Consider the following 22305-nt stretch of genomic DNA (forward strand, 5'->3'; position numbering starts at 1 on the left):
GCTTGCCTCTCCAGGTCATATTTGACCTCTGTGCATCTGATGTTGACATTATCAGTAATAGGCCTAACTCATTAAGCCAGTAGGCATACCAATACTGTATACTTCAGTGCTCATCTCATTTAGGACTGCCCACATTTTAACTGTATGAAGAACGAGGCTAAATGAAAAGCCTAACTGGTTAGAACTACACATTTTCTTCTTTGTAATGATAGAAAATGTTCTGCAAATAAAGCTGTCAAGTGCCATGTTAAGACAACAAAATCCCTGTTGACGGTGCACCTATTAATGTAATCTCTGTCTTGAGGCCTTAGAAGGCTGGTAAAGGAATCAACAGGTCTCAGATCCTCTAACTAGCAGTGTAACCTCAAGCATGTACACCACTCACTTCCTGGAGGGAGTGACTATGTGTGTGTGCGTACGTCCCAGTCAAGACATGGCCCCTCCCAGGGAGTGACACACGCACATGGTACGCCCTCTGACTCTTATGTTCGGACTATTCCCTTCTCTCTTTCTCGCTCATTTTCTGGACCCCTCAGCATTGTCCACTCCCATTCTCCTTGACTCTGCCAAACACAACATCAACTTCTTGCTAGAGCCCTTTCAATCTTCAACAAATCTTTTTTTGGTTGTCTCTCAACGCGACCTCCTGATACCATAAACTGCTGATTGCCATTAATTATTTTAGTTTGTCAGTATCATTCAACCCATCATAGATGAAATAACATCTCAATCGAGCTACATCCTGCTAATGTCCTCAGCTATTTCTGTTTGAGTGAGTCTAGGCGATTCATGTGTCAGGAGCTTCATTGCCAGGCAAGCTGCAACTCACTCTGTCTGGAATGCTACAGAGTTGTAACTAGCTCCCCCTCGCTACTTCAGCATGTTGTGATGTCATTTCCTGTTTCAAAAGCCCTCCAATGCCATAAAAGGGAATTTGTTTGCCGTCTGCAGGCTTAAAGAACACACGACTTTCCTCCAGCAGGATCTTAGTATCCTGTGCAATTAGTTAGTAGTAAAGGAAGGGAGGGTTTGTTTAGCTTTTTAGAAAGATGCGAAAGTACTGTACGAAAGCAAGCAAATGTGTATTCAGAACTGTGGTTGAGCACCAGATATTACAAAGTGGATAGAAGCTATTTTAATGAAGGATTAACTTTTGAGGACTGCTATTGTAAGTAATGAGGGAAAGGCACATGAAGTTAAATAATACAATCCCAGACATTTAAATTTGATAGAACCTTAGTGATGTCAATGAAGACCACTCTAAGATTACTTCGATTCAGTTCAAAGTAAACTAGATCATTGATCTTTCCAGCGCAACAAAAACTTTTGGGGTTCCTTTTGGCTTACCGAGGTCTTTGAAATTTTGATTCCTGTTGTTTTTTATAAAAGTCGGCTGATGTGTGCAGCAGCTATCTGGAGCTTGTCTATGTCCGAGTTCATAAAACATGCCACACCCTTTCTGAGAATAGGAAGTCCTTAACCAGAGCAACAATTACTTCTGCACTTCCGTTACAGGGTTCAGTTGAGTGTACATTAAAACAATACAACAACCGCTTATCAGTTTGTCTGAAGTACCAATATGACATCTGGGAGGTTTTAAGTATGACCCCAACAAATTGAGTATCTGTTTAAAAAGAAAGAGAGAGAGAGCAGAAGCACTAATTCAATGCAATATCAAACTCTATTTTGCCCTTCAATGTAACTGCAACTTGTTCAATAGAAGCTGGATTTAGCTTGATAATGCGGTTCATAATGCACTAAATGCAATAAAGAGTACAATTCTTCTATTAAAACTTGCTCTTATGCAAGTAAACACATTTTGCAAGCATAAAACATTTTGTTTGTTATGTTGAAATATGTTGTTCAGCTGTTAAGCTTTTTAAAAGCTTGAAATATGTGGGCAAACTAAAAATACAATGTTTATTAGTTTACAAGAGAATGCAGCTAAATAGAGCAAAATAACTGATGCAATTCACCTTCAAGTCTAAAACACAACCCACCAAAACATAATACAGCAATTAAGTAGAACTCAACAACCAAAAATTCATGTTTTAACTTGGGAATCTCAATTATAGTCTACGTTCCAATAATAAAAATTAATTTATGTAATGTTTGCCTACCTATGTTGCAGAATGTTGAAGGCCAACATTGAGCCGCACACAAGTTTACAGATAGCAGCCATTTTATTTTGGAGGGGTCATATATTGAAATCAAAATATAGATTGGTGACATGGGATATACTCTCACACAGAGTGACCGCGGCAACCCAATCCCGGCATGCACCAGAGAGTGGGATAAAGGAGCCAACTGGAAGTTAACAGTGTCATATAACTGTTAATTAGGTAAGAAGCAGTGATACAACCAACAACAGTGGCAACAAGGTGTGAGGAAATACCAGACAACGATTTTTTCCTGTCAAAGACCAATGTCCATGCCATCATTCCCAATGGAATCATTTCCAGTGAAATAATGTTACCAGGCAGGTGACCAGGTTACCATTTATAGCAGGGAATTGATTGATTGAATCCCAGACCTCTCAGCTGCATCACTTTTGAGGTGAAATTTTGCAACATCACATCTTTTCACTAGTCATTTCTCACTGCCTCTTACTACACACCCAAATATAAAATCAATAACAGTCTCCAATTCTAGCTACAAAAAATCTTCTCCACTCAGAAATCATTACTTTGTTCAGAAAGAACTTTCACCAGTCTATCTGGTCTGTCTTACTGTCTGATGTTCATGGGGCCCAGACTTTCAATCAGCCAAGTCAAGTGAATTTGCTCATCCAATTAGCCAGCCACAAGACAAGTTTATCCGAGAATCTTTAGCTGCGAACCTTCAGCCTTCAGGGCCTTGTTAAACATACAGTACGTGCTAATTTCAGTATTGAGTACAGTATTAAATACGAATCTTCAAAAACCTTAAACCGGTACAGTTTATTGCTCCTAGTCTACCAAGGCAAGGTCTGTTCTCAATAGTAGACTACAATAACACAGTACTCTATATGTCACACATTGTAAGAGGTCACACTATGTTCCAATGCACCCCCATAGTGTTTTAGTCTGGGTGACTGAACAGGTCAGGGAGCCTTTCTCCACAACAGACATCCAACAGCTGGCACAGCCTACTGTAATTAGGACACTGGGGAGTACACATTAGTTCCTACATTTGGTCTACTTGGAAAGAACATGACAGGTTTGAGATAAACCTGCTTAATGTAGTTCATCATTTATTTAAGTAGGTTAGGGACAAGGGGGTGGTCTTTGGGATGAATATATAAAATTACAGTGTTTACTCAAAACACGCTAGACAAATGTCAATGTACATAATCATTTTGATTAACTGGGAGGTTGTGATGGGAGAATCTGATTTTAGACTTTACATGACTCCACCATGGAAAAATGAGTCACCGGCGAAGTTTTGAAACCTAAGCACCTTATGGGAAGTGACGATTTGGACAATATGTTTTCTCTATGTGTCATGACAGCCGCCTGCCACACCCCGTGTGGGCACACACACACACTCTGCTATGTCAGCTATGACACTGGCTGTCCTAGTCCCACCAACAGTCATATTCTCAACACTGCAGTCCCCAGTGTGTGTGGGTGCCTGTGTGTGTCCAAACGAACACCAAATCCACCCCCGCTTTGTAAAATAAGGATTGGTTTTCTGACAAATGAGAATATGAGCCAAAAATATATGCCACCCCTAAGTGTAGAGGCACCCCAAGGCAATCTCTGCCAACATTGCATTCCGATAGCTTGCAGTATTTCCTCCTTCCTCCTTGGAGTGGAGATTATTCCCATAAGTTCTAACAAGAGACAACTTAATGAGATCCAGAAAAAGACCTTACACCCATTCACTCATTGCATCGTGTCAAATCACTTCCTGTGCTTCAGGCATGATTGATAACAGTCATTGCATATGACCTAAAGATTCTCACTATCTCAAGCACACGGCCATCTCCGTTTATGCCATCAACGACGGCCCTCATCCCTATCTTTTGACTGTGACTTGAAGTTACCAGCCCAAAACAACAACATGAGTATTAATATGACATATCTGTGTGTGCCAGAGGACAGAAGAGTATCTGACATCTGTACTATCAGCCACGTCTGAATTCCAAGAGCGCTCATAAATATGGTGGCAAATCTCCACATATTTACAAAACACAAGACTGGCATCTGTGGTATGGTTTCATACAGTTTTCCTCATGTTGTAACAGCTGTACTTCAAAAAATGCAGGAAAGAAAAATGTATGCGCATTTCCATATCCTTCATTATTTTCTCGTGATCTGGTGTTCCAATACAAGTAAATGGAAAAAACTTGTAAGTGCTTCCTCAGGTAGGCCGTCCTAGTCACATCACTATTAAAAATAGCCCTGTTAAGTTTTCCTCAGAATGGACAAGCACACCCAGGGGCCCAGGGGGAATGCAGTCAAACGGTGAGTTTCACCACACCAACGTGAAGTTCACCACTACGGGTCCCCTTGTTTCCTCCTGGCAGGCTCTGTGGTGCTCCTAAGGATCATCCAATGGGGGAGTGGAAGCAGAAGCCGTAACAGAGTAACATCTGTTTAAGTGTAATCCTTGCGGGCCTACATTTCACGCCTTTAATCTCTCTGTACATATTAACATCAGACGAGTTGACTCTTTCTAGTGTAAATGGAGTGCATTGAGTGGTGGAGCGCCAAGAGAAGCAAACTGGTCATGGAGTGGAGAAAGAGTGGCTGGTCAGAGCAAACAAGAACTAGTAGAAGCTGCTTGGTCGTAATCCTATGGTTTGAGTTGTCCTAAACCGATTGTACCACTTTGATGTATGAAACACCATACAAATGAACAATGATAGTCTGTTTTTGTATTCTAAAAACATGCCAGTTTGCTTTATCCTCCGGTTGCTGACCAAAAAGTCCTGCTCATTTTGATCATGACATATTTTGAAACCATACACAATGTAAAGGTTACTTCAGCTTGGGTAACCGTCAAAAGTAATTTTTTATTTATTTGGGGAGGGCAATTACTTGGGGACCTTGTGGTAATGTTTTTATGGCAAAAATGTGCAGGACTTTTAGGAACAAAAATAAATGATTTTTCCTTTGGCTGTCTATTCTAAACTGTTCTAGTTCAAAGTTGTTTAGTTGGACAACAGAAAGAAACAGCTGTAAACACATGGATTGTAGCACCAAACTTTGATAGCCTGCTATCATAGTGACTAGCATAAAATAACTAGGGGGGGGGGGTACATATGAAAAAATCTCCCCCCCACAACACAGACAGTCCTCCACCCATAAATAAAGTGCTGGTGGATTTAGAACAGCAACATGAGCTGGGCTAGAGACAGCCAGACTACTCGGGCCCGCCAGCCCCAATGGCTGAATTCCATCTCACATTCCTTTGGAGTTCCGCAACAATTCTCTATGGAGTCCAGGGTCTGGAGAAGCAGATGAGAGGGAGGGAGGGAGGCGCAGAGGGAAGGGTGGCCCTTGTCATTGGAGAGAGGGAGGGGAACACAACTCATTTGTTCCTAAAAGGACCATGGGAATGGGACAAGGAAACAGCTTCAGAACTCTGGTTCTCTGATTCTTCTAAGCATTATCAGGTCCGTCTGGAAAAAGGGAACAGGGACAAAGAGGGAGTTGAAAATAGTAGCCCATGCAAACTTAGGAGGAAAATGTAAAATATAGCCTTGCTAAAACAGACCTGCTTGTGGTGTCTGTGCAAAATACTGCCAAACCTTTCTGTCCTGCATGTTATCAAATGCTACAGGGTTTTATAAATGTACGGTTTCCAAAGTTCATGCAACAAACTGATCGGATGCTAGAAAATGGATTACCATGACCATGCTTGAGAAAAACAAAGCGTTGTCAATTTTGACTTCTGTGTGGCTTTCAGTAAGGGAGGGTCACCGGGAAGTCATGCATTCTTCACCCATTGCCCACATAACGGCTCATTTTGATAAGCATTCTATCTAGTTAGTGTTATTGTTGATGCTCAACATTCCTCCAAATCTGTTTACCACTGTGGACAGCCAACAAACCCAGAAACATTTCATCCTGTGAGTACTAGAATCATTTTGGGATTTGAGGAAGCAAAGTCTGAATAATACTTGAGTCTGAGTAAAACTGAAGTTGCTTGATTAAGACGGTGTATTGAGGAAGAGCACAAGCTAAAACAAAGTAGGAGAGGTTAGTTCCCAGTTGCGTGTGCAGGGAGAACCTTGTAAACACATAAGTGTTGGACTTGGCTTAGTCCTGTGACTGCCTTGGTGCCACAGCAATGAAGACTGCAGTTTGTGCTGAAGGTATGACACCCTCATTTGCTCCATTCTATAATTTCAAAGTGACGCTGCCCCAATACGCTTAAGATCCTTAATTAGCAGTCTGGTATTCAAGCGATCTGACAGATGAGAAAATGGAGCTGCTTCAGGGACCATTGAACCTCACACTATACTGAAACCAACAGCACATCCACATTCTTGCACTTCCATTCCCAGAGTGAAACAGGAAGTTGATACTGATGCATGTTCTCCTTCGAGTTCACAGAGACTGACACGTTTGTCAGTGCAGCTGTATCCAGCAGCTAATGCTGAAAGTCATACATTCAAGATTACATTGGATTCTTGTATTTTAATGGTATGGTTCTATTCACTTCTAGTCACTGACACAGATATTTTTTCTTGACAAGGTGAATGGTGGTTGGGAGGGTTGCAACTACACTTGAGTACATGCAAACTTAATTCAATATTCTAGTCAGCAAAGCATTTTTTTTATAACATAATATGAAAAATGCTTGTAGCACTGGGCAGCTCATCCATAGTATTACATTTTCTGTCTAGAGCAATGTTTGTGAACCAAATGCCACATAGTGATAAATTGTTTGAGTACAAAGTCATTCCAAAATCATAGCTTTCATTCTTGTTCACATGTCACTTGTTTCACCATGTACACATGGTTCTCAAGGCAATACCTTGTAAGGGAAGACGGGATAGGGCTACAGAGGAATGGAGGCCACTCGCTCGTCACTGAGGGAGCTCAAACTGCCTGTTACCTTCACACCTGCTCTCCATTCCACCTCAGCATGTCAAATAGGCTGACCTCACGCTACAGAAAGCACAGACATGAGTAATCTGTGAATGAAGCAGACTATTTACACACATGACAGAACTCAGGAGACCAGAGGCAGGACTCCTAATATAAGCAATGACACAGTCCGCGAGCTATGCAAAATGTAGTGTTTGTGCGCTACATCCAACTTTCAGACACCAAGGAGGAATGTCATCTGAACACCTTGGTTGGGTGGGTATAAACGTTTGCTAATTGAGAGGCTCATTCTGAAGGTGTTCTATACCAATGGCTCTTCTTGTAAGTGAGACTGTGGGTGGGTCAGAGTGACTACTGGATGTATAACAGCATATCTGTAAGTGCCCTGGTCCTCAGAGTCACATGTAACTTGCTCATGCACCAAAAGCACATGTTCAGTTTCTTAATACGGTTATAATATATTTTAATATATATAAATGTTAAATACGTTATATTTTAAATACATATATTAACTTTCTGGAATAGTATGTGACTGTTAAGTGTGACACGCCACACCAAATACATAGATGGTGTTTAGGGTATTTGAAATTCTCTTGGACAGATTAAATGAGGTGGCTATTGGGAGGGGTGGAGAAAAAGAAAGCCAGTCCACATTGCCTTGACCAAATATGGCTGGCTGAAAACACTGCCATGGAGGGGCGCCTCCTGCACCTTGAAATGAAACACACATCCACATCCAGATCTCCTAAACAGGAGAGAGTGGCCCAGGCCCCATACTGTACCAACATCACTCCAAATGCTTTGCTTAGCTCGCCAAATCTGGGAACTACAATGCCATGGATAACAGTGGCTTGCTACATCAATGCACGGACAGAGACTGAAAGATTTGCTGTACTATAGATATCGGAACTAAAAATGGCACTACCTTCTAATAAATGATCAGGTCGATTTCCAAAGGGTCTTAGTTTGGCTGATTAATAACCGCTTGATGTGCTGTGGAAAACCCTATCAAACAAAACTGATCTGAGCAGTCAGATGCAGATTCAGAACAGACATAAACCTCTCTTTTCTCTGGTCTTTTAGCAGTTATCCATGTTTCTCCTGTTGACGCTGCCAATCTCCCGCCCTTTGGGCTTCCTCCAGGGAATGTGTGTTTTGGTGTCCAGGGGAAACATCCTGGTGCAGTGCAGGCTAGGGGTCAACATTAGACCTGACCTCATCTTGTCATCTCCTCCCATCTGTATTTTTAACTAGATTGAGGCACTATAATGTCTATCACTTGACTTTAGTGTTTTTCTTTGTTTCAGCTTCGGAGTTCCGAGTCAGGAGATTTCTTAGTTTGGCTGCACTAGGTCAGATGCTGCTTTAGGAAATGATTGAGGTTTGCATTGAGCTGCTTTGCCTAGATAAAATCATTTTGTGGCTTTAGTTAAACTATCCGTATTATGCAAATACAAAATCAGTGGACAGCTTACCCAACACTACTGGAAGTATTTTCTACTATCAAAATAAAAAAAAGTACTTTTTAAACATTTTGCAACCAGTTTCCACAATGCAATGCTTCACTGTAGCCACACTTGCCATCATTCTAAATGCATTGCTTGTTTGTAAAACAGGCCACGACTAATATCGTCTTTGCATTTTTGCACTATTGAATTGTCAGCATCATTAAGATTACTTACCTGCACAAATGACTGTCAACAAACACACTAGGCCACATGCAACCAAGTCTAATGGGTGCTTTGACACACACGAAAATGGGCTAGGACACTTTTTATGCATCAAGGACCAAAGATTACTGTCTTCAACACAACACAAATATAATGTTTGCCAAAATGACAGTTATTGCTTTGCTTCAATCCCATACTTAACCGTCCATAATAACGAAATCCAAAAGCATTGCTTGACAGCCATCAGCAATATCTTTCCTATGGGTATAAAGTTATATTTCCTGTTTTAATAAGGTAGTGAGACAATAAAAACCCAAAACGAGATGCTTCTCGCATTGCAAATAAGAACATTGTAAGAAAATTATTTGGAAGTCCTTGGTAGTTCCTGCACCAATTGGCCAATATGAGGGTCAGGGTGCAGGTTTAATGAAAAGGGAGTGGTAAGAGTCAAGCGGTGTAAGAGCACCTTTGGGCACCAGAGGCAGAGGAGTTGCCTCCCACTGTGCACATCTGTGCACACAGCAGCAGAATTTTCCTCCAACACCCATGCTTCCCGACAACAAAGAAGTCCTTTACCCCCACCACCCTCTTTGACACAATTACACACAGTGGGTCCACAATGACAACCTTGTTACCCAGGATAGTCTGTGGCACATGCTTCTACCAGCAAGCCTTTGTCTGTCTGGAGCCTGGCTGGCTATGCTCTTCATCTGTAGAAGCAGCAACATTACAAGTCTCTATTAACACTTCTCCACGGTGGACTATTGAGTGGTGTTCAACATCAAAGCCTTGGAAGGTTTGACACAGTGGAGCTTTGTTGCTAAATATGTTAGTTGTGCAAGTTCTTTAAGCCTGGTTGGCAATGTCTTTAAAACTTTGTTTAAAAAAAAAACAACAATACAGAACAGGGTAGTCAGGTTACAAAGGTAGATTGTAGATGCTCCATCTGTAAAATCATACTCAGAGAGCAGAAGCATACATGCTGCATAATTCATGACTATTGTACAAAGTGCAGTGAGTATCTGGCCTTGATTGTTCTTGGAGGGGAGCAGAGTTAGGATCTTCATCGCTGGTTAGACTGGAACATTGCAGGCATTCAAAGACTGCTGGCATACTATTGAGCTGAATCACTCTTCTCAGGAACTAAGCACTCACATAGCAATCAAATAGAAAAACACACCTTGCATGGACATTGAGTTTCTAAAAATGTTCAACATAGGAGTGTGGGTTGTTGTATTATTTGAAATGGTAGTCTTTTTTCTGAGTTGTCTGTAACCGTTACAACTTATTATCTATATAAAACATCTCAACTAATTTGTGCAAATTGGATACAATGAACACAAGCATAAGATGTAAACTATTATAAACACACAAACATTGTTGCTCCACAAGGAATGATTGTGCTCTAACTAATCGTTGAAGAAAATCCGCTTTTATTTGCAGGCATGAAGGCATGACTGAAAATAATACTATTTTGACCTTGAAAAACCCTTACAGATACTGAACAGGCAAAGGCCATCCTCTTACACTTTAAGACTGCAAGGGACTGGCTACTAGCATAGGGAAGTTTATTGTTCTCTTTTGCTTAGAATAAATGACAGTAATCATAGTGTGAAGTGCAATTTTCACCTACATCCCCTCCCCCTCTATCCACACCAACTGTTACACTGTTGTGATGAGTGACTGGGACACTCAAGGACAGTTGGCATGTTTGCTATTAAAATGAATGTCTGGCTGTGAGACCATTAACTATTTTTTCTTTGAACCAAAAGCTGTAACATATATATAAATGTCCTTAACAATTAACATGGTGAGCTATGGATTGATGCCTAAATGGTTGTACATTATAAAATGTCACCAAAAGATATATGTTTAGTGGTCCATCGATCAAAAACAGAGACATAGATAGCAATGTGTAACAGTCCAAACACAAAAGTGCTTTATAATGCTCCATGGTATGCTTTCACACATGTTCATGCAGGAACATGTAGGAACCATCCCCTGAAGCAACACTAACAAATTGCTGAGTCGGTCAAGACTTCAGAATATAACGTTTTTTTGCATCTGTGCCAAATTTACAAAAGGTCCACTAGTGCTTACCTATAAATCAATACAATTCATTGGCTTCATTTACTATATGATCGCGTTGGGTCCTCATAATATAGGCTTGAACTATGTTTTACGTTACAGAAATGGTGACACCACACCTCTTTTGGTGTTGGAATTCACACCCAGAGGCTGCATATTTCTCCAACTTGTTTGACAACTGTAGAACACGTACATACAAAACGTTGATACAATTGATTCGAGGAAGCCGTTTAGATAAGAACTTAACACCAAGCTTTAACTGGGATACTTGGTCAAATAAATTAGTCTCTTAGGTCTAATTCATTTAAGAAAGAATAGTTGAGCGCAGTAGTTATGCCCAAAAAGTGACCCAGCATACAAAGACTAATAGAGCTGACTGGATATAATGTTTGCTTCTTGCTTCACAAGTGGCCTGTAAAAAAACTAGGCCTATATGTAGTGCTAATGGCAATAAGACCAATCAACGTCATTGGCGAATATCCTACTACAGTACAGCCGACATGTTAACTGTTGAGCTGAGTAGCTTACATGAAGCCTTAGTTTTATTGTTGTTTTGTTATCAAATGCGTGGAACATAGCCACAACTGAAAAACATTTCTTCATCTTCCATGGAAAGCTATATCTTGATACAGGCTAATGGCATGCCTTGAAGCTACGTTTCACATCTACATTCATGAACCGGATAGCTATTCTTAAACCCCCGGGAAAGTGAATCAGATGACCAAAACGTTTAGTACATGGTAAATGTTTTCTTAACTGGGCTTTATCTTTTAACTCATTCACGCAAACAGCTGTCAAAAGAGCCGTTCGAGTTTGGCCCTGAAACTAGACTGTGACTGGTTTAAAGTTTTACATAGAACACTTCACACGTAGGAGCTTGGCAAAAGTTCTAAACAAATAAAACACATTGTTGCTGTTCTTACCTTTATTTGCTATTTCCACGACGATTTCTACGCTTTTAAAAGTGAAATGTCGATATTAAATCCCTTTACCCAGCAGAAATGGTGTTCTAAAACGCTGGTAAATGTCAGATAGTTTTTTCAGCTCCCTCACTACTCCCTACTTCTTTTAGAGTCGGCGATCAAACTCCACCCTTCAGCGACTCAGAGCACAGACAATCATGCTGCTGGCAAGGGCGGTGTACTGGGGTATTCACAACAATTTAGTTTTAGTCAATGCTAATTTCTTGTAATAGCTTAATTCAACGTGAGATGTTCTGACACATCACAATAATAGACGATTACATATATACCTAAGGGTTAAATGCACCATTCCGGCGCGCCATAGCATCTAATTAGGCTATAGTAACTAGCCTGTAGGCTATTAGTTAGTCTTATAGTATAAGAAGAACGGCCTTTGACATAGACTTGGAAAATGGGGATCGGATAAAGGTGGATTAGAAACCTAAATTGAACATGCTTGATAAGACAAGAACCACGCTTGCCCTTCAATTCGTAACAATATTTTGTGCCCCAAAATATGTGTTTGATCCTCAATCTGCTAAACCTACCATTTGACTGGCAAGTTAATGTCACTAAATGCAGAACCACTGACATCATGTGTCTTGTTAGTGTTACTACAATCCAAGTGTCAACAACTGGGTGGTGGGGGTGGGGTGGGTGGGGGGGGGCTTGGGGGGGGTAGCAGTAGCAGCTGACAGCCGATGTCAACAATTGTCAGTTTTGACCAGATAGCCTACAGCTAAAGTAAGATAGGTACTGCAAATGCAGAGCGCGATCTTCTTCACGCGTCACAATTTGAAACAATGACTAGTTCCATTCTTATTTAATAAATTAAAAAAACACCGCATTTTAATAAACTAAACAAACTGGTCTGCTGTTTCTCCTCATCCCAAATATACCACATCCTCCGGGGGGCTGTAAACCTCCACGAAGCAGGGGCGTTGTTTCAGTAAAAGCGTATGACAAATTGGCAATGGAACATGACGTCGGGGGTATTCCAGAAAGCAGGTTACATACCCGGGTAAATTAACTCCCCAGCTGACACCCAGCGTTGTAGCAACATTGCCAGTAGGCTGCTGCAACAGTGAATCAGCTGGTGGGTTAATTTACCCAGTTATGTTGCATAACCTGCTTTCTGAAATACCCCCGTCAGGTGTAGCCTAGCCGATGTGAATCGGCTTAATTTAACTCAATCGTGTAGCCTAATTTAGCGTTCGTGTTCTGGAGACTACATCAATTACCGTCTTAACACGGCCGTTGAGATGTTGGGCCTATTTTAGTTTTTGTTTGGAAATGTAATACAACAGAGGAATTGAAAGCACATTGAATAAAGAGATATTTATTTATCATTCAATCTCTAGATGGTTGTAACATGTTGTCTATACAGATAGTTCCTATAAAAAAAAGACACTTGATCAGACACCAATTTATTTATATCTATAAATATAAACCTTAGTTATTACTGTACATTACTCACCAAAAATTGGTAAAATTATCAGATCTCAGAGAAACATTGTGTAAACATCAGCCATATACAGATGTAACCTCAGATGCAACTTATCTTGGCTGTATTAATTAAAAAGAGTAATATCTCTACAGTTTTGAGTATAGCTTTGTCATTCAGTACATGCTTACTGTAAGGCTTCTGAAAACTTGAGCAATCTGTCATCTAAGAATAAGTTATTTTTTCCTCAGAGCCTTTCATTCAATGACAGTAGCTCAACAGCTAAAGTCACTGAGGTAATCCACAACAGTCAATAAAGAATAACATATGCCCCACTCTAGACCCTTAAGGCTGATGTTTGCAGATTTTTCTGGCTGAGCACTTTTTGCCTATGTCAAGAGTTGGTAGCTAGTACAGTGTATTCCTTATCCCTGTCAATGTTACAATAAAAACTACGTTTTGAGAGAGACCTTTCTGGGAACACAACCCTTTCAGGACTGCATCTGGTCACTCGTCTTTCAGAAAAGACATGTTGGAAGGACACTGAACATTACTTTCTTCTGTATATCGCACAACATGGAACTAACATAAAAAAGCACACCCCTTTAGATAAAGCAGAACTCACCATAAGCCCTTGAGTTAAGGCCCTGAAAATGCTGGCTAAAGTGTGATGCTTGCCCTGTCCCCTCCTCGTCCATCCTTTCAGACTTCTGTAGAAAGGCAACTCCCCAATGTGTATTTGGATTACTGCAGCTCACAGAGGCACAATGGGCATCGGTGTCATCCTGCCCAAAATACACCTACAGTTGAGACCAACCCTAACAGTGCTTCTCTCTTACCATAGCGATTTGGCACAACTAATGACAAGGGAATCACTGACACAAAACAGACAGGCGTGGAAAGTTCTAAAGCTCAGTCTGGCAGAGCAAAGAACCGAATGTAATGCATGAACAAGTTAACAAGATTGCATATGGGTTTGTGCTTACTGACTTTTCTTTTTTTTTCTACCTTCAAAGCTTTTCTTAAGTAATTATTCCCCAATACACATTGGAAATGGAATTAGAAACAGGTAATTTAATTACAATGTCTCTAAACTCTGTAAAATAAAAAAAGGTCTATGCCATCTGTATAGTTGTTAAGAGCTTGGCCCAGATTAGTTATTAAATAATTTAATTTAATCAATTGCATGAGTTTCAATCAATTTCCCCATCAAGTCAGGTGATTGCATTCCTCCTTGTAATGCTGCAGCATCCACTGTCAAAATAAACATTGATTGCATGACTGAAGCTGTGGCAGAAAAACCCCCAAACACCTCTGACCTCCCCGTCACTCTGCCCTTGTTGTCTCTGTGTCACAAGAGGAAGACATCAGGCCATTTTGTTTTACATTTACTTACACAGTAAACTGAGGTATTCTTCTGTGGACAGTTACACATTAACAGGTCAGACACATTGTAGCAGGTTGCATTAGTAGCAGCATTTTGATAAATCAACACACAGATAAGGCTAACTTCCCTTTATGCCCACTAGGGCCACATTCCTGTTTAGGATCTTTCTTGGCAGAGAGGGAAGATAAGCTAAATAGTTCAATACAACAGAAGCATGGGTCAAAGAAGACATTCCCCCTTCAGGTTTCCTCTTATCATTGTGTAATTAGGTCAAATTAATTAACTACTGGTTCCACAGCAGTTTGTGCAACACTACCATTTTAATATATATTAGGTTATATATATATATATGTTTTCTTTATGAATGGACCATTAATGTAAGCACATTACAAAACAAAACGATTTGTTACAGTCCATATTACGGAACTAACTGCAATTGTTCTTCCTTCTTTTTAGCTGAACAGAAAGTTGAGGAATAAAATTTTAGGAGTGTCTGCAACCTTGACAAAGCCAATGTCTTTTTCCTGGGCCTCCCACGAAAAAAATATTATAACCTACTTAAATGTGTACAATCCCACAATTAATGTTATTTTAAATAAACCAAGTTCAGAGAGGGATAGATGATGTGGTGAGTCACACCACAGTCAGTGATATATCACTGAAGAGGTGAACGGACATTGCTCTTCATTTACCATTCTTTCAGTTTGTTTGTTTGTTTGTTCTAGTTGATCCATCTCCACGTGTCAGTCAGCCTAAAAATAGACCTCACAGAGGATAGGAGCTTAATGGTCCCCGTTGCTGATGGCCACTGCCTCTGGCCCACCTGTTGTGCCAGGGATTCGGGGCATCTTCTTTGCAGGGCTGGGGATGTGCTGCTAAGGAAGGAAAAGAGAAGAACTCTAGGTCAATGCATCCCTCAGTTACACATCTAGAATGTTGGATCAAATAGACTTGTAACTCCTGTCAAACATTTCATGAAAATAATGTTTTATTTACCCTTGGTTGTGTAATCTATATGATTTATAATGTTGAGACAGAGGAATGGTATATGATGTTCTGCAGTGTGAAATAAAAAGGAAAAATGGCCACCATTACCTCTATGGTTGTGGTGGAGTTCACCCTGCCAGCCTCCAGGGGTAGGTCGTCGTTGAGGGAGCGTCTGGCATACTCCCTGCGGTGCTTCTCATCCACCCGGCTCAGGTACCATGTCCCCGGGAACAGCTCATCAACAGAGCCCTGAGGAATGTAGTTTGCTGCAATTGACCAGGAAGAAGGAAGGAGAAATACTTTATTGTGGCCAAATAGGAACATTACACGTTTGAGTGTTTCATATAATGTGGAGTTACGTTAGACTAGATTAGACTCAATTGTGGTCTAATTCCTTTGAATAGAGTTGTTTATAAATAATCAAATCTTAATGAAATCATTGGGGCCCTTTGCTTTATTCTTTGATTCACCAGCTGACCTGATCAAATGTAAAAGAAAACAGTACCTGAGAAGATTGAGGTTATATAGTATGTGCATGCTGAGAGAGACAGAGAGAGAGAGAGAGAGACAGATGGAGAAAGAAAGAGAGATGGAGTGAGAGAGAGAAAGAGAGAGAGAGAGGGAGACAGATGGAGAAAGAGAGATGGAGTGAGAGAGAGAGAGAGAGAGAGAGAGAGAGAGGGAGAAAGAGATATGGAGAAAGAGAGAAAGAGAGAGAGAGAGAGAGAGACAGAAAGAAAGAAAGAAAGAAAGAAAGAAAGAAAGAAAGAAAGAAAGAAAGAGAGGGAGATGGCGTAAAGTGTAAAGCCTACCTAGGTGGTGAGTCTCCTCCCTCAGCTTCATGTTCTCAGCAAACACAGCAGGAGACACTTTTCTCCTGGAGTCAAGTCTGGCCTTCAGGTCACACAGACTGGACAACAGCTTGTCCAATACAGAACCTGGGGAAAACCAATTGAAGGGACAGGAGCATTTAAGACAAGTCAGAACACATTAAGTAAGAAGGCTCAATGATGGTGTCTATCCAACTGCTGACTAGGTTAAATCTACTGACATATCCATCTTGCATCATGTGAGTGGGATATCATGTGAGTAGGATATCGTAGGGGAAACTATGTTTGCAGCGTTTCCTGACAAAATACAGGAGCATGAAGGACACTTCTTATTGGATGGGACAGCAGGGAGCAAAGGGATCAGTCCAATTGTGAACAAGCAGACCTGGATTTGAGTCCTGTGAAACTCTGAGGGAGTAGAGTGTTGCGGCGAAGCCTGAGCCATAGGAGAACAATCCAATTCTCTGACCCGCCAGCTGTTCAGATGTATATCTGCAGAGGGACAAACATGGTCACACATAGTATAGGGATAGTTGTATGGGTATGTATTTTAATTGAAATACCAGCTTCAATAAATTACTAGAACTACAACATAGCACTAGCACTACGATTACCTTTGATTAAACGTGACACAGGAAAATGCAAGTAATCCAGTCCTGATGATTGAAAGGCAGACTTACTGTGCGAGGACTGATGCCAGGCAGCCGTACACTGAGGGCGTGTACATGTTGCCGTTCTGGTTGGAGACCAGGAGGGAGGCCTTGGTCTTATCCTCAAACAGCTGCGTGCTGGCTTTCATGAAGGCCTTCTCCACATCACGGTCAAAGTAGGTTTCTTCTGGCTTTATCTCCCTACGGGTCAGATTTCATTCTTACGTCAACTAAGTATGAAACTATGTATGAAAATTATGTTCTTTAAATATGTATTTAAAATAAAAATAGGCATAAAGTTATGAGGACAGGCAATATAGCGACATCGTAAGATAATCGCTAGCTACACAGCTTAAAAGTATTATACCTAACCTAAGTAGATGCTCAATGTCTGAGGCACTGTCATAAAAGTTGTAAACAGTGTGACAGTGCCTAGCTGAGACTGTCAACAAAAGGGGGAGGGGCACTGATGATCGGCCTGCTCAGGAACAAATGGCCACACTACACATATGGATGGGGCGGGTGGGTCTGTGAACAAGCTGTACGACAGAGACAACAAGTTCACTCTCACAGACCGAGGAACAACTACAAAAAAAGATTCTAAGAATCTGTTTTGTCAATTATTTTCTTTAAATTAGAACTGAATTTAAATTGATTGATGTAGGTGTTTAGCAAATGTATGTCCATACTGCAATGTGTATTTAGAGCATATAGGCTTGTTTGCAAAGCAAACGTTTTGGAAACAATTGGTTTGTATTTACAGGTTATGATCAATTATAAACGATAAAAAAAGAGAATTATAGGCAATAAAAAATATATAGGACAAGAACGCTTTTAACCGCTGTACCGTAATTTACGCAATGTTAAGCTTTGTACCCAAGTACAGATGCAGATTATTGTTTTAGGTTAGACCAATACAGATAATGGCATCTCACACCAGCTCATCCTTGTTATTACCATGACGATGCAAGTGTGGTCTCTGAGGTCATTTATACCAACAAATACAAGCTATGAAATTCCATAAAACAATGTGTTAATCTAACCTGAAGGCTTCCAGACCGCTGAATGGTCCAGTCTCGGTGTTGGGGTTGGGGTGACTCAGGAAGTCGTTGAGCATGAGACGGGCCAGAGACTTCTGCACCAGCTTGCAGTAAGGAGAGTGAAAGACCATATAGCCAAAGTCTTCTAGGCTAAAACGCTTCTCCACACCCTCTGTGAACAAACGGTGAATACATGTGAATACACTTGCAGTAAACCAAGAGTTGACCACAAGCCAATCTGACGAAACCAATTTTCTGCAATGCTGCACATGTGGTGAGGCCAATGTCATGAACTCATATGAACTTCTTAAAACATGCCTATAGTTTCCCAGGGTACATTCTAAGCCCACTTAACGACTTAAGCATTATCCCTAAGGGATGTGTGTGTGAGAGAGGGACTCCAAGATATAGGACGGCACTGAACATTAGTTTCTGTCAACACTGAGCACAAAGATAAACCAAATCCCCCATCTATACTTTGAAACCATTCCTTACCCCTTTGCCACTGTGCATGGATCTTGTTGCGGTACACAGAGTAACAGCGGTCCAACGCACTCAGGTAGCACTCGATAGACAACTTGCCATCCACAACAGGGTACTCTGACACCATATCTGGCTTGTAAAAGTCATAAGCGTGCTGCATGTGTGTTCCCCGAAGACCTATGAGGTCAAACACACACAATTAGCATCTAACCCACTAAAACATAGAGAAAAAGAGAAACTTGTTGGCTACATCATGGAAAGTAGGCCTAGGTTCATTGACACACAGCACCTTGTTTACAATTTGACCAGTCAAAGTACAATAAGTCATGTTCTACTGAGCTGATATTGACCCAATCTAAAAACAACAAATGAGGCATCTCATTTGTAAATGTTCATGTCACACAGCAGTCCTTACAGATCAGTGTTAGCATTTCTAACCAGAGTGGTGGAATGATTTACCTCTGTCAAAAACCAATGGAGCATTGGGTCCAACCAACATGGCGACTGCACCAGCACCCCCCGTTGGCCTGGCACCTCCAGTAGCATAAACAGCAATATCTCCTGCCACCACCACTGCATAGCGACCTGGGTGACAGAGAATTGGGTGTGAACACAGATAAACAGAAGACTGAGTTTTCGGTATGGATACAGAGCATTACATAAGTATAAAACCTGAGGCTGAAACAATAAAAAGCCATTAAGAAAATTCACTTAATGTACATCAGAACATTGTCAAGCACAACGTCTCTTACCGTCCCAGGAACTGGACTCCACCCAGTTGACAGCATTGAAGAGGGCGGCGGTGCCACCATAGCAGGCGTTGGTCGTATCAATTCCCTCTACGTCTGTGTTGCCCGACTCCTCAAACAGCTGCATGATGACCGTCTTGACAGACTTGGACTTGTCAATGATGGTTTCGGTACCAACCTCCAGGCGCCCAACGCTGTCGTAGGACAGGCAGTTCCTCTCCATCAGCCTCTGGACCACAGTCAGGCACAGGGAGTTGATGTCCTCGCGGTCTGAACAGAAGCCCATACGTGCCTGGCCCAGACCCACTGTGTACTTTCCCGCTGACACACCATCAAACTGTTCCAGCTCTGCTTGATCCACGTACTGGGAGGGGAAGTAGATCTCCATGGCAATGATGCCCACATCTTTGGGCCATGTGGCCTCACCGCTGGCTGGGACTGATCCAGGCATTTTGTAAGGGCTGGAAGAATTGTGCAAAAGTATAGCATTATTGTATTAAATGAGTACTTAAACTGGTTTAATACTGTCGTGAGTAAATTGCCCCAACTACAGATAAAAGACGACACCCGAACTGGAACTGTTAGGTCAGTTTGTTGCGCATTCAGCCTCCTGAAATGATCCCACTTGCTCAAGCAAACTAACTCACACGGACCGATCGTCTGTAATCTAGAGCTAATTATGTTAAAGTAGGGTAAAGGGCATTAAGGTTATTAACTGATGACCTTTCACACAGTTACAAAACGATCAGATCAGAGTCCCCCTTTGTAATCTGGTCAAAAAGTGTGAAGATCATGCAAGATCGTCAAAAAAATATGTGTTACAGTTAGCACTGCGTAAATCAGAATGCTGTACATCATAGGACTCGAAAATATTACGGGAAATACAGGCTGTAGAACACCTACTGTAGCATGGGTTCGCCATCTGTCAAACCTCAATGCAAAACAGACGATCGACCAAACTCAAATATATCAATCACTAATGTTGCGCTTGCTAATTTGGCTAAAAGCCAGGAGTAGGATGACCGAAAACGACAGGCTTGGCGGATGAACTAAGATTGTCACAAATGAAATGTACATAACAGTACTTGTCTATCACATACTGTAAAGCTAGCTAGCTAGCAGCTAGACTAGCTTGTGTACTGCTACTGTCCTGTACTAGTAGCAGGCTTTTTTAATTTTAGCTGCCCGTTCGTAGCTAGCTTCTAATTGCATTAGAAGTAACGCCAATAAACAATAGAAAAAGTACACTTATCAATAATAGGTCTCATCTCACCTGAAGTATTTACAGTGTGAATGACAGGATTACTGCCTAACCGTGACTAGATAAATCGTAAGGTCAGAATTTGAGATGCGACCACCCGCAGCCGGACGAAAAAGGAGACGGACCAGCTTCCGCCTAAACTTATTAGTCAGTTATTAGTCGTGTTAGAATTATGCGCTCAAGTTACCTGCGCAATATTACATCGATTTTTGTTGTGGCACACACATGATAGCAAAAAAGTTTACTAGAATTATCGATGACACGCCAAATGGTAAAGTGCAAAGATGTAACAGGTCAGGACTGATATTGATATTTATTGTCTCGATAACTATTATGAGGCACTTAACTTCAAATTATATATTTTAAAGCAACATGCAACTAAAAATGTATTCATTTATAATTAGAACAAAATACACGATGTTATAGCAAGAAAATGTTTTGTCAATTGTTTCCAATGAATACTCGCATTGATATAGCTAGTCTAATAAGATACCTCCCAAACTTCCAAAATAGCTTATCACTTCATTCACATTCAGCATTTAGAAAAACAATTATATTTTAATAAAGTAGGCTGTACTCACATTCAAAATGAGAAGTTGACACTCACACAAACTCAGCACATTAAACGATAGCTTGAGCCTTCCAACTGCACATTTATATAATGATGATAGGAGGACTGTTACCTGTCGACTACACCCCGTTTTCCAAGTGACGGCTTCATGTCCAATCACAACGGATATCAACATTTCTGAAGTTTCAGCGTTGCTCAGCCCTTCAAGTTTCAAACCAATCAGTGATCATTAAAGAGAGACCATGCGTTCCAGGAATCTGAGCCGTTCAATGGTGTGAGAGCGACGGTATGTGGCGAGAGAGAAGAGACCAATCAGGAAGGACTTCTGATTCCTGGCGATGTAGGAAGGCTCTCGGATGGTGACTTATTCGCGCTCCTGTCTGCGAGGAAGTTGAATGGTGTCGCCTTGACAACGAGCAGCCGGGTGTACTTTGTCAAGGGTACATGACATTAACAATCTAAAGAACTAAACTTGTGCATGTTTGAGGGTGTAACGCACTATTGAATATAACTTGTATGATTAAAACCTTTCTAAGCAGTTGTCTGCTTTTAACTAAACTCGAAAAACATACTGTCCTAATGTAACGAGGTTACAATGAAGCTAAGTTTCTTTAGTGAACTTTCTCCAAAATCGATTCTAATGTATTTAATATTTGGTTTGGCTCCTATATTGGGTTGAGTATTGTTCCGGGTGGGGCGATAATTGAGGTTGCACCTTTCAAACTTTCTCGCTTGTGGAAGTTTGTAACAGTGGATGATTGACGTGTTCTACTGTGTGTGAGCCCACGTGAATGCTTCACTATTCCTGTTACAGGGAAATAAACCTGATGCCCGCGACTTCACGTCCCTACGTCTCTACTTTTCATACAGCTGACCACAAAAATACTTTTTTTTTTTAAAATATATTATTGTAGCGGACCAGTTAAAGTCTGTTACACTAACAACCCTCCATGTTCGAAGATGTGTCGAAGATCATGGCCCGGAAAGTTGAAAGCTTTAGGGCACTTACACACTGCATATCTGTTAGATATCAGACATGCTGAAAAGAGAACCTTCAGCATGCAATCAACATTTGTAGCCTACTATCTTAAACACATGCAGCACATATTGTATCGGCCTACACCTTTTTGTGGACCCCTT

The 22305-nt window shown here is 41.0% G+C and overlaps 2 protein-coding genes across 5 annotated transcripts in view; both read right to left on the reverse strand.

The window, feature by feature from the left end:
• tln1 (talin 1) overlaps positions 1-11914 on the reverse strand; it is a 56750-nt gene extending 44836 nt beyond the window's left edge. The window contains exon 1 of one of the 2 annotated variants that reach the window (XM_047044336.1): positions 11725-11914. The gene's annotated coding sequence lies outside the window, so the exon portion shown is untranslated. Of the gene's footprint in view, positions 1-1347; positions 1447-11724 lie in introns of those variants that run through there. The other variant, XM_047044337.1, reaches the window with a different exon arrangement.
• A 3135-nt stretch (positions 11915-15049) lies between these two features.
• hmgcs1 (3-hydroxy-3-methylglutaryl-CoA synthase 1 (soluble)) lies at positions 15050-21280 on the reverse strand. Of its 3 annotated transcripts, none has more exons than XM_047045659.1 (10): positions 21176-21280; positions 19337-19794; positions 19044-19169; positions 18597-18761; positions 18105-18273; positions 17092-17262; positions 16797-16903; positions 16394-16519; positions 15690-15847; positions 15050-15469 (listed from the first exon to the last, which is right to left on the reverse strand). In XM_047045659.1, the coding sequence occupies exons 2-10, from the start codon at positions 19782-19784 to the stop codon at positions 15377-15379; spliced, it is 1563 nt and encodes a 520-aa protein (XP_046901615.1). In that variant the 5' UTR covers positions 19785-19794; positions 21176-21280; the 3' UTR covers positions 15050-15376. The 3 variants fall into 3 exon arrangements, with proteins under 3 accessions (XP_046901615.1, XP_046901616.1, XP_046901614.1); XM_047045660.1 differs by lacking the exon at positions 21176-21280 and adding an exon at positions 20607-20732 and having other exon boundaries at positions 15050-15466; XM_047045658.1 differs by lacking the exon at positions 21176-21280 and adding an exon at positions 20607-20732.
• Between the last annotated feature and the right edge of the window lie 1025 nt (positions 21281-22305).

Source organism: Hypomesus transpacificus, chromosome 22 (assembly GCF_021917145.1).
Source record: "Hypomesus transpacificus isolate Combined female chromosome 22, fHypTra1, whole genome shotgun sequence".
Classification (NCBI taxonomy): domain Eukaryota; kingdom Metazoa; phylum Chordata; class Actinopteri; order Osmeriformes; family Osmeridae; genus Hypomesus; species Hypomesus transpacificus.